This window comes from Pongo pygmaeus, chromosome 10 (assembly GCF_028885625.2).
Source record: "Pongo pygmaeus isolate AG05252 chromosome 10, NHGRI_mPonPyg2-v2.0_pri, whole genome shotgun sequence".
NCBI lineage: Eukaryota > Metazoa > Chordata > Mammalia > Primates > Hominidae > Pongo > Pongo pygmaeus.
This window is the reverse complement of record NC_072383.2, coordinates 60,767,925-60,780,748: the sequence shown is the minus strand read 5'-3', so window position 1 is coordinate 60,780,748 and position 12,824 is coordinate 60,767,925. Positions and strand designations below refer to the sequence as shown.

Below are 12,824 nucleotides of genomic sequence, written 5' to 3'. Positions count from 1 at the left end.
GCCCGGTTAATTTTTGTATTTTTAGTAGAGACAGGGTTTCACCATGTTGGTCAGACTGGTCTCAAACTCCTGACCTCAAGCGATCTGCCTGCCTCAGCCTCCCAAAGTGCTGGAATTACAAGCGTGAGCCACCGTGCCCAGCCTATGAAACACTTTTAACATTTCTTTTTTTGCAACAGTCAGACAGCTACCATATGAGAAAAATACTGTTCATTATCCCCATCTTATGAGAAACTGAGGCACAGGGAAATAACTTGCCAAAAGTCGTGCAGTTACCTACTTGCAGATCCAGGATTCAAACCTAGGGAGTCTGGTTCCAGAGTCTCTCTGCTCTTAAAAGCTATATGAGACTGCGTCTCGAATTTCTAGCAGAGAAAAACCTATCTACCTGCCCCTCCCATGTTTCCTGTTCTGCTGTATGTTTAAGTGGAGTGGCCTCCTATGTGAAGGTGGATAGCACCTCCTATGTGAAGGTGGAGTGGCCTCCTATGTGAAGGTGGATAGCACCTCCTATGTGAAGGTGGAGTGGCCTCCTATGTGAAGGTGGATAGCACCTCCTATGTGAAGGTGGAGTGGCCTGCTATGTGAAGGTGGAGTGGCCTCCTATGTGAAGGTGGAGTGGCCTCCTATGTGAAGGTGGATAGCACCTCTTTAAACATAACTCCCAAGTTAGGGCTTAAAACCCTCCTTATTACATAACAGTCCCCTTCTGTATAACTTTATTCCTCTTGTGTTACTTTAAGGTTTAAAAGGAAAATACCAGAGGCCTAGATAGTCCAATACTTTCTTTATCCAGCAACAAGGAGAAAGCCTAGGTGGTGTCTGGGATTTTTGAGGACCTGTCAATTAAAAATGTGTATGTTTTATCTGAAGTCTGTTGAGATTAGAATACTTCTGTCTTTTGGTTTCATATTTTATTAGTTTCAGGCTTTTTAAAGTTTGGGTTTTTAAATTACACATTTGAAACTGACTTTCAAAAAAATTTTGTGTTTAAAAAAATTTCTCACATTGCTGATAATACTGATATAGCTGGTAAATAAAACAAAATCTGATCTTTAGAAAAGCAGAACTTTGCTTTTTTTCCCTTAATCACCAACAGATGCAAATAGCTATATACAAATGATATTGTTCTAAACCTGCAAAAAGCATTTTTCTGCTTTATTTTATGAAAAACTTCAACACTTCAATCTTATTTGGATTGGCCTTTATTTTGATTTCACTTGGCTCCAACAGAGCAGCACTGGGGCCTTGTACGGGAATTGTTCCAGCATCTGACAGAGCACAGACTTCCTTATTTAAATAAGGAAGTTGGACATTGGTGGTATTAATGGTTTTGCCAAGGGGACCCAGAGGATTATTGAAAGGAAATACACAAAGATGGCTTTCTGATTTTCATTTTTACTATGTTAAATGTTCATTTCTAAACAACCAATATGAAGAAGAAAACGCTGATATTTATGGGGGGAAGTCTATGAGGCAACATTGTATCTTCTTTTGATCTTTATTGTTTGTTTTTTCATTCTCAGTTATTTAATTATATTGGTGAAGGGGATCAAGTTAGTGATGGCCTCCAAATGGTAAAGAAAAGTGTATCCACAGCCAATGTTACTACTAATGCCAAAATGCATGTTAAGTTCTACCTAAACCTGTATCTCTCTCTTTTGCTTCACCTATGTATTACGTGTAACCATGTGAAATCGTCAGTATTCAACTGTTTTTGATCTGCAAAAGCAATTTCAGATAATTCAACCTAATAAGTTCAGGGGTCAGTACACGTTTTCTGTAAAGACGCAAATAGTAAATAATTTTGGCTTTGTGAGCCAGATAGTCCCTGTTGCAACTACTACTAACTCTGCCATTATAGCATGAAAACCACAAGAGACAATATGTAAATGTATGAATGTGGCTGTGTTCCAGCAAAACTGAAATTTGCATTTTACGTAATGTTGACATGAAATATTCTTTTTTTCCCCGCAACTACTTAAAATATAAAAATCATTCGTAACTTGCAGGCTGTGTAAAAACGAGCAGTGTCCAGCTTTGGCCCATGGGCAATAGTTTGCCAGCCACTGTTTAAGTTGAACTTGGCAGCTACTGACTTTGAAATTTCTGGTACCTTGAACTCTCTGTTCATTGACCTAAAATCAGTTGCATTATCTCACCCCTCAGAACTCCCCACCACCAAGACTTGTTTCACCTTCTCACCTCCCTTCATTATCAGTGGCACCTCATTCTCCCCATTCTGCCATTTTGGAAACATGGGATTCATCCTCTCTTCTCTCTTCTCCATAACCCATGTCCAACGGGTTTCATGGGACTTCTCGGTTCATTCGCCTCCTCTCTTCCCTTCCACCGAGAGCCATTGTTTGGTTCACAACCTCTTTGTCACTAGGACTATTGTAAGAGACTCTGCCTGAGTTCTTCCTTTGTCATTTGTCCTCTAGAACCCATTTTCTACTAAGCCACAAGTGTTATTTTTCTAAAGTAACTGTGATCATATCAGTCCTTAGTTTAAACAATCTTAGATTTCTTCCATTGGTTATAGGCTGAATAGAATAAAGCTCCTATAGAATTTTGTGATCTACTTCTGATGTAGCTCCCTCACCAAGCCAATACTTAGATCACACCCTACACCTCTTTATAAACTTCACAACACCTTCTGTTTTCACAGGCTGTTCCTCTGCCGGGAGAGCCTTTCCTTACCTTTTCTCTGAGTGTTGATTTCCTTCATTCCATAACACTGAGCTCAGATGCTTCTTCATCTGTGATACATCCCCCGACTCTTCTTTTGTTGACTTATCTCCTCTGTATTCTCAGATCCCTTGCGACATAGGCCTTGAGTATGGCATTAATTCAAGCAAATTGTAGTTTTTGTGAGAAGGGCCAATGGACTAAATGTGTGCATCCCCCACCCCCAATACATATGTTGAAATCCTTACCCCCAGTGTCATGGTTTTTGGAGGTGGAGCCTTTCGAAATTGTTTAGGTCATAAGGATGGAGCCCTCATGAATGGGATTAGTGCTTTTAGAAAAGGGGCCCCAGAGAGCTGCTTTGTCTCTTCTGCCATGTGAGGTCACAGTGAGAACACAGCCATCTACGAACCAGAAAGGGGGCCCTCACCAGACACAAAAACTTGGTGATATCCTGAACTTGGATTTCTCAACCTCCAAAACTGTGAGAAATTTACAAGCCACCCAGTTTATGGTGTGTGTATGTGTTTTTGTTTTTTTCTTTCTTTCTCTCTCTCTATCGCTCTCTCTCTGTCTCTCTAGAGAGACACGGTCTCATTCTATCGTATAGACTAGAGTACAGTGGCACAATCATAGTTCACTGCAGCATCCAACTTCTCCTAGGCTCAAGCAGTCCTTTCACCTCAGCCTCTCAAGTACCTGGGACTACAGGCACATGCCACCACATTGGGTGTTTTTTTTTTTTTTGTAGAAACAGGATCACACCATGTTGAACAGGCTGGTCTCAAACTCCTGGCCTCAAATGATCCTCCTGCTTTGGCCTCCCAAAGGGCTGGGATTACACCAATGTGTGGTATTTTGTGTCAGAAACCCAGAAGGACTAAAACTAACGTAAATGACTATAGGCTCCTTGAGAGTAGAAACCATCTCCTTGCCATCTTGAACTTATCCCTATGATTACACAATAAATATTTTTAAAATTATTTTAATCAACATATACTATTTTTTTTTTTTGATTTACTCATAAAGTCACAGAGATCTAATTGCAAGGTTACAGATTCAAATGCCCATGAGGCCAGGCTGCTCACTTCAGTGACAAAAGTGGACAGAGTAAGATCTGGGGTAAACTAGCAAGGACATGTCCTATCTCGTGGGGGGCAGCCTCTCCTGAAGTCCAGCTGATTATAGTCACTCAAGAGTGTGACATGTGTAGCTGGATGTATTACTTTTCAAAAGAAATTGGAAAATTAAGATTTTAATGTAAATATCCTAATTTTAAAATATTGGCAACTAATTTACCTTTTAATGAACACTTAGTGGACAAAAATTTTAAAATAGCAATCTGATTGTGGGCTGAATGTGGCACTTGAGACCCCACTTTGCAACCCCTCATTGGTCACTGCTGTTAGCCACAGACAGAGCCTGGGAGCCAGAAGGTCTAAGGTTGTGGGGGTACAGAAGGACCTCTTCCTAGCCTGTGTTTATTCTGCCTTTACATGCGGCTTCCTCCACAAGATGGCACTTAGACTGCCCAGCCACATGACCACACAAGTCATGAGATGTTACTTAGCCACCTTCAAAAACGTGAAAGCCAAGCACCACAGCAAATTCATTTTATACCATCCTTTCTTTTTCCTGGTCATGGATTGTGAACAGGCTGAGAAGATCTCCTGTCCCCCTGCCACCCGGAGCCAGGTGAAACCCTCTGGGAGAAGCTGTTATTCTTGATGGATGTTTTGACTGGCCATCCAGCTGGATTTGCTGATGGCTGTTATCAAATGCTTAGGTTCCTGGTCAGAGCTGTGGTTTCTCAGTACCCCAAGAATAAGAAGTTATTACTGCAGCTAGGAATTAAGTTGTCCTTATTTTCCAGCCCATCTGCGTGGCCAGTAACCACTTGAGAGAACCACACGAGACATTGCCCAAGAAGTTACCTGGAAAAGAGAATTTTCATAATTGATAGCTTTATTTGGTCTTCCATAAGTTATTCATCCCCCCACACACACACTGTATTTTACTGTCTACCTCCTAATTATATATAAATCTCACTTCACCTGATGGCTTTCAGGAGACACCTGTCCTTAAACATTTGTCAATACTGTCTGCTAACCAGTATGAACACTTAGTGTAAACTTTTTAGCCTAAACTGTCAAGGCCTTGATATTTCCTTGAAAACAAAGCAAGTCAACAATAACCACACAACCAGATTCTCTGTTTGGCCTTTTTCTGTGGTCTTCAGACCTATGCTTCTGAGTCCAGGAACCTGGGGGCCCAGAGCTGATGTGGGTGGGCAGATCTGGGTGGGAATCTGGAAGCAGCATGTTCACAACCATGTGGATACTCTCCTGTGTACAGAGCATGTGGCTTGAGAAGAGGGCTCAGAGGAGATCCCTGTTCTGGGAAGTGTCATGCCTTGTCCCTGAAGGCTCTGGATGTCTGGCCATGTGTTCCTGAGGGAGGCAGAGGGATGCTGATGGAAAGGCGTAGAAAGGAGGAGATGCTCCTCTAACTTGCATGGCTGGATAACATCCTTGGATCCTGACAGAAGAGGCAGCTAGCTTTGCATTTGGTGTATTATTATTAAATAACATATGTTGAGTGCTTACTATGTACCAGGCACTCATCAAATACTTTTCATGCTAGAGCATTTAATTCTCATAACTCTTTTCTGATGGGAAGTGACTATTCTTATTTTAGGGGAAAGAAGGACCTTGCCCAAGAACACATAGCTGGAGATAGTAATTAACAGAGACCAAGTTTGAATCAGTTCTCTCCGACCATGGTCCCTGTGTCTGCCTTCTGCACTGTGCTGAGTACCTCATGGTGGGGAGGGAGAGGGAGTTGGTGTTGAGTGACTTTGCCACCTGTGAAGTATTTAGCACCATACACGCCACATGGGGAACGTTCAAAAATGTCCAATCTGTCCTTCGTTGATTGGCTATCTTTTGTAAATCTGTTGAAAACTATTCTGGGGCCAGTGGCCTTTGTGACAGGACCACTATGTGAGAATACTTGAGGTACTTACTTTGTCTGTGTTTAGTGATAGGGATGCTTTCTAAGTGTCATGTCATCAGATGAGTGTCCTTGAAGTCAGGTTTATAAGGTGAGAAGGCAGACAACTTGACAATTTAACAGTTGCATGTAAAAGCAAGACTTTTCTGCTGAAACTGAGGTGGTGATGATTACAAAATAAATTGACTAGAGTATTTCACAAATAGAAGAAAAATGAGTTTTCCAAGTGTGTGTATCATGGTAACACAGAATGAATCGTTTGCTCTTTTTAAGTAGCTTCTGCTATTGCTACGATCTCATGCATGTTCATTCCTGAGATTTAGGTTATTATTTCAAGGTGTATCTGATACACATGCAGGATTTTTTACTTTCAAGTTTGTAAAGGTCTGTGTTTACCTATTTTTACAAGGGGAAAAATCTTAGGGGTTTTGGTTCAATTGAAGGTAGGCTGGTAGGTTAAAGCAGTACATAAATAAATTTAACTTTGCCGTGTGTCTCTCCCAGGGCAGATGTGTCTTCTTGTTCTTCTAAGAGTTGAATAAACTGGGTATAAACTTTCCATATTGAGGAGACAGTAGCTATGCTTCCCCTTCAACCTCTAATATTTTTCCTCCTTGAATTTAAACCTAACTTCAAAATTACCCATGTCTTTAATTATGGTGACTAAAACGCCCCTCCCCAACACACACACACACACACACACACACAATCTTAGTAAGTCATAGAATTTAATCCATGAAGTACAGCTAAGGAACTGAGATTTGCAAAAGTTAAGTAACTTGACCAAACTACTCTGCCAGTCACTAGCTGTGACTTTGTTTAAAAAGAGAGTAACAGTGGCAGCTACCTTATAGAGTTGACAAGAGGATGAAATGAGTTAATTACTTTCTACAAAATACTAACAGCAGTCTCCGGCTCATACATAGTTCTCAACAAATGTGAGATACTGTTATCCACATCTAGAAAGTAACAGAGTTGATTTCTGTCAGATTCATTCATTCAGTAAACATTTGTTGAGCACCTGCTATGTGCTGTATTCTAGGGAGATCGTTTTTGTTAAGAACCACCATGACTTATTACCTCCAGTTTAATTTCCAGAAAAATACTTTCCCTCTTTGTAAACTGGAAAATAATGTGACCAAAGGTGTGATGATTCAAGGTCCACCAGCATTTTTTTAAAGCCTTCAAAATAAGCATCATGGGTAAGTATTGTTTAGGCCAAGAATGTAGATAGTATAGTCGTCTTTCCTGTTGACCTCAAGGTGGTACTGACTTTACGCTGGAGCATACGGCAAGGGAGTGGTGCCCCTGGTCTACCTGCTTTCCTTAAGGAAATTGTTGAATCTGTTAACAGCGTGCTGCTCCTCAGCTTGTGAAACAAAGTTTTTCTCAATTACTTTTTACAAAATTAAAGATTTTGTTTACATATAGTAAACAAAGCATTTACCTTTGAAGTGCAAAATAAAATATTTAAGTTGATACTGGTCAAACTTGTTAGAGCCAAATGAGATTGAGAAGAATGAGGCCTTTCTACTAAAGCTGTGTGAAGTAGGAAAGTTGAAATAAAATAAAACAGGGGATAAGAGTTGTGGCTTTTTTTTTTTTAAACACAGTGACTTTAAATTGATATTTAAAATTTAATATTTAAATTAATATTTTATCATCTGAATGGTAATCAGGTTTCTGACAAAACAGGCTTACAGAGGTGGGACCACCATCTTCCCATTAGATTGACATTTCTGACTGTCTGATACTTCATTAGTGCTATTCACAAGCTACGTTCAACATGAAATGGCAAAGTAAGGGCACCAATAATTGTTCTTTCACAGTTCTCTGGGTTTGAGTCATTGCTGGACAGACCTCTGAACCAGGCACCAACAAGAATAGATGCACAATAGGAAAATAAAAACAACCCGAGAGCTGAAGCAGAAAGCTCTCAGAACTCCAAAGTGTGTTCACATTTAGCTGTGTGACCTTGCGCCAGTCATGGTCATCCAGGTCACTGGTTTCTCATATGCATGCAATGAAGTTTCTAAGACCTCTTGCTGAAGTTAGGTCAACTTTGGGGTTTAATAACCACTCAGAGAAAGACAGGAGACGAAGCACGTTAAGGGGACAGGGATTCGTGATTTATGTAATTATAGTAGCTTTGTTGTCTGTTGGAAACAGCAGTGGTAGATGAGTCAGCCTGGCATGTAGCTATTGGAGATCAGCAATGCTTTTTTGGTTCAGAAAACAAAACCAAAAGGAAAAAACACCTTTCTACAGCCCAGGATTAGGTGCCAGTGGTCAGAGTGATGCGAAGTTCTGGAAAAAGCAGCCAGGATCTTGTACGGACGACAGTATGGAGGGATGGTTGTCATGAACAGGTTTTCCCAGCTGAACCTCCACTTGAGCTTTCCCCAGGGAAGGTGCTCATTTGGGACACTATGGTGGTATAACATCACCCAGTAAACAATCCACCCCAAACATGTTGCTTGGGAAGTCACCACCAGTGACTGAGAGGAGGCAGGTGGTATTTTAGACCTCCTTCCTCTGCCTGGTTTGGTTCTCTGAGAAGAGATGTAAAAGGCACGTTCCAGACGAATGCATGTTCTGTACTATGAGCTTCAGCAGCAGGCCCCCTAGTGACTTGGCCTGGATAGCATGAGCTTCTCTAGGGGCAGGCAGATCTGAGCCACCTGTTCTTTCCTCTTTCCTCTTTCCTGGGCCTTTTCCCAGACTCCTCCAATAGCCAGAGACGCTGGGAAAGGCCCGCCCTCTCAGGCCTGGACCAGACCTTGCCTGATTTGTTTATTCTATGCTTCCCCACAGTCCAGCTCAACCTGTCACAGATTGATGTCCCCAGGGCACAATAGGAAGAGGTTGGGTTAGGGGTCAAGATAGGCTCATTCTGAATCCCAGCTGTGCCACTTCCTGGCTGTGGAGCTTGGGGTAAGTTGCTTAGCTCAGGCAGTAAACGTGGTAGGATTAACCATCATGCAGGTAGCCTCATTGTGTCCTTAATATTTACATTTTATCCTTAAGCCATATGAAAACGTATTTCCTTAGAGGAGAGAGGAAATTCCTTTCCTTGAAGGTGGGGCAAGAAAATGGACATTGAATTGTCCCTTTCCCCACTGCTCAGCCCCTGAGAGTGTGTGATAAGCCCCCGAGGCCAATTTGACCTCAGATCAGCAAGGATGCCCACCTCCTTACATAAGCCCCGGGACAACAATTGTCAAACTTTGTAAGCAACAGTCTACTTAAAGACAAATCTCAGGAAATGCTGTTATATGTGAAATAAGTAAACATAGGCTTTTGTTTATAAAAATATGCTAAAGTTGAAATTCATAGTAAACCCGATAGGACCAGTGAAGCCCTTTTTATTAATACAGAAATTTGAAATTAAGGAAATAGATGACTGATATGATATTTTTGATAGAACTTTCAGATAAGTAATTGCAAATAGTAATTAAAAAAAAAATTCTCCTTCCAATCAATGATATGGTCAATTGAAGAGAAAAGATAGATGGCTTAATATGCTAAAGCTGCCCAAAATATGTCAACTTGCATTTATTTGATCACATGTACAGATGGGAATGAACTTTTAAATTATTGCATTTTTAAAAAATGTGTATACATTTTAAAAATAAAGAAAATGTTAAAATGTCTGAAATACCTCCATAGAGTTCCAGAGTTTGACAGAAGTGTGCTTTGAAACACGCTCGCTTACATCTTGCGGCACTCAAATCTCAATTTGCTTTCCATTTCCTATTTGGTTGTGGCATGTGTGTGTTGGCTTATGGAAATTGATACCGTGTTTAGTACTAAAAGCTATTTGATGTAAGAACTGGTGAAATTTGAATAAGGTCAGGAGTCTGGGTGAGAGTATTGTATTAATGTCATTTTCTCAGTTTTGATATTGTACTGTCTTATATAAGATGTTACCGTTTGGGACTGCATGTTCTCGCTCATAGATGGGAATTGAACAATGAGAACACATGGACACAGGAAGGGGAATATCACACTCTGGGGAGTGTTGTGGGGTGGGGAGGGGGGAGGGATAGCATTAGGAGATATACGTAATGCTAAATGGCGAGTTAATGGGTGCAGCACACCAGCATGGCACATGTATACATATGTAACAAACCTGCACATTGTGCACATGTACCCTAAAACTTAAAGTATAATAATAATAATAATAAATGTTACCGTTTGGGGAATTGGTCAAAAGCTACATGGGACTCTGTACTATTTTTGCAATTTACTCTGAGCCTATAATTATTGTAGAATGAAAAGGCTTTTAAAAAGTCATTTGAAAATAATGATTTTTAACTGTTAGGAGGCTGTGCAACTCAATCAATAGAGCAGTGTACACACCACACTTATAGAGCGAATTTTTATTTAGCTTACCTTGAAAAGAAAAAACAAACACCTTTTCTTTCATTGCTACTGAGTTCCATAAACTCCACACTCACTCTGTCAGGACTGTGACACTGTTGAAGCTTTAGAAAGGAAACGCAGCCAGTGGCAAATCAAGGAGAATTTTTTAAGGAAATCTGTTTTAGCTGCTGCTTAATTACTTAAGAAGAAAGCGGTGCGGAAACCCAAGAGTTGAGTCTATAGTCACCTGATAGAGAAAAAGGTGCATGAATGATGCAGCATGTTTTCCTGAAGCGTTTCTATGCTTAAAACATGTAGTAATTTGAGCAAAGCAGTGTCAACATGCCTTATTATTATGTGTCTTGGTGTCCAAATCAGAGTGCCTATAGCTCCGTGTGATGAGTATTATTCTACATGAAAAAAGACAAAGAGTTAAAAATAGTTTTAAAAGAGTAAACCTTTGATCCATTTGCTTGCCTTTGTGTAAAGCAAAAATGGGTATGGCCGTAGTGAAATATGGTTCTCTGTTCTCTTGGATTTTTATGACATGCTGTAAATTACTGCCATGTACCTTGATAAGACTGATGGTGGTTTTGCTATTTATCACTTGGAGAAGTGAAACAGAATTCCCTGAGCCAGATTATCTGTCTTCATTGTAATTGCCGAAACATTTGGGCTCCTTAACCTGAAAGAGTGATTGCCTCATGTGTTTTGACTAAAATGGATTAGTGTAGTTGATCACATCTATCAGACACCTGTGGGTGAACAGGTCTCAAAACAACTTCTTTAGTAAATATTTTAATAGGTGCTAACATAATGCCATTAAAAAAATTTTCATTTATTTGGGAACATAAAATATCAAGACCATAATGTTATTCACATTAAGCAGGGCTGTAGTTCTGGGCCAGTTGTAAAGACTGTCTTGGCTGACCCTTGACAAGGGACTGTGTCCTCAGCTTTATCGGTCTGTCTGACCAGCTTTTCCGGCTTCTTCTCCAGGGTTATCAATGCTGGGAAGAGCACACACAATGAAGACCAAGCCAGCTGTGAGGTGCTTACTGTGAAGAAGAAGGCAGGGGCCATGACCTCCACCCCAAACAGGAACTCATCCAAGAGACGGTCCTCCCTTCCCAATGGGGAGGGGCTGCAGCTGAAGGAGAACTCGGTAAGACCCTTCTTGATCCTTGGTTTTCAGGTGAGAAGAATGGCACACACTTTGGTCCCACTAGAAGACATTAGGGCTTCGCCTAAGTCTGGAATGGAAGTGAGAAAGCAGTGTCCTCAGAGTTAGTGGGGTGGCAGGCCTATCATCACGGCATCACACATACCAAGCTGAAGGCAACACATGTATGACCAGCTTGTGGTTAGGTTTTTAACACAAAGTAAATGAAACACCCACACCATATGTATCTAGCTCTTGTTGCAATAATTGATATATACACACACACACACACACACACACACACACACACAATGTTTGATGGTTTCAAAGGAGCCACTTCTAGATCTTTGTAAGGAAATAGTCCGAAAGCCTCGCATGAGGGGTGGAAATAACTCTGGCTGTTGCTTTCAGCCCTGCCATGACTCTGCCCCTTTCTCCTCCTTGCCTGCCGATGATAGTTGTCCATTTGCAGCCCATGCCTGATGTTCTTCCAAATAAATATCTATTTCAATTGGCCCAAAACTCTTGCAGCCCATGGGGTGGCCTTGCAGACTGAACACTGTTGAAAAACCACAAAATATTTCTCCTGTCTCCAGTTTCTGGGGAATAAAGCAGACATATCCTCAGAAAGCTCTGAAGAAGCTCTCAGCAAAGGACGGGGAGTCATCGACACTCTGTCTGCCAGCAGATGATGTGCTTTATAGAGAGATGTTTCCGGGGAAAATCAGGAGACACAGAATGGACTGACCCAAATGTGACTATTCATTGTGATCGTCTTGAGGATATTTTTGTGTAAAAATTTTCATAGGATTTTAAAAGATCCAGGAATCTTTTCTCAGTTTTAGAAATAGTATCTCATTGCGCCTGGGCGTGGTGGCTCACGCCTATAATCCCAGCACTTTGGGAGGCCGAGGCAGGCGGATCATGAGGTCAAGAGATCCAGACCATCCTGGCTGACATGGTGAAACCCCGTCTCTACTAAAAATACAAAAAATTAGCTGGGCCTGGTGGCGGGCGCCTGTAATCCCAGCTACTCAGGAAGCTGAGGCAGGAGAATGGCGTGAACCCGGTAGGCAGAGGTTGCAGTGGGCTGAGACCACGGCACTGCACTCCAGCCTGGGCAACAGTGTGAGACTCTGTCTCAAAAAAAAAAAAAAAGAAAAAAAAGAAAAAGAAATAGTGTCTTATTGCATCTATGCTCAGGGAATAATAAGTATTGATTTATTTTGTTAGTACTAGTTTAAAGTTGACTTATGGGGATTTATCAATTGTACATATTTTCTAGGTTGAAGGAAGGCCTTTTCCAAACAACCAGAGCTGAGGACCCACATGGGCAGTTTAGAATGGTGATGGTTAAGCGCACAGGCCGTGGAGTGAGATGACTGTGCAGTCTACCACTTTAGCTACTTAATTTTGGGGTGGTTATTCTTTGAGCCTCAGTTTTGTCTATTCTAAAAAGGAATAACAGGCTGGGTGCAGTGGCTCACGCCTGTAATCCCAGCACTTTGGGAGGCCAAGGTGGGAAGATCACGAGGTCAGGAGATCGAGACCATCCTGGCTAACACGGTGACACCCCATCTCTACTAAAAATACA

General features: G+C 41.2%; 1 protein-coding gene across 1 annotated transcript in view; it reads left to right on the top strand.

Moving 5' to 3' along the window:
- PPM1H (protein phosphatase, Mg2+/Mn2+ dependent 1H) overlaps positions 1-12,824 on the top strand; it is a 290,291-nt gene that overhangs the window by 92,404 nt on the left and 185,063 nt on the right. The window contains exon 2 of the mRNA XM_054444105.2: positions 11,068-11,233. Within this exon, the coding sequence (XP_054300080.1) occupies positions 11,068-11,233 (166 nt within the window). The remainder of the gene's footprint in view (positions 1-11,067; positions 11,234-12,824) is intronic.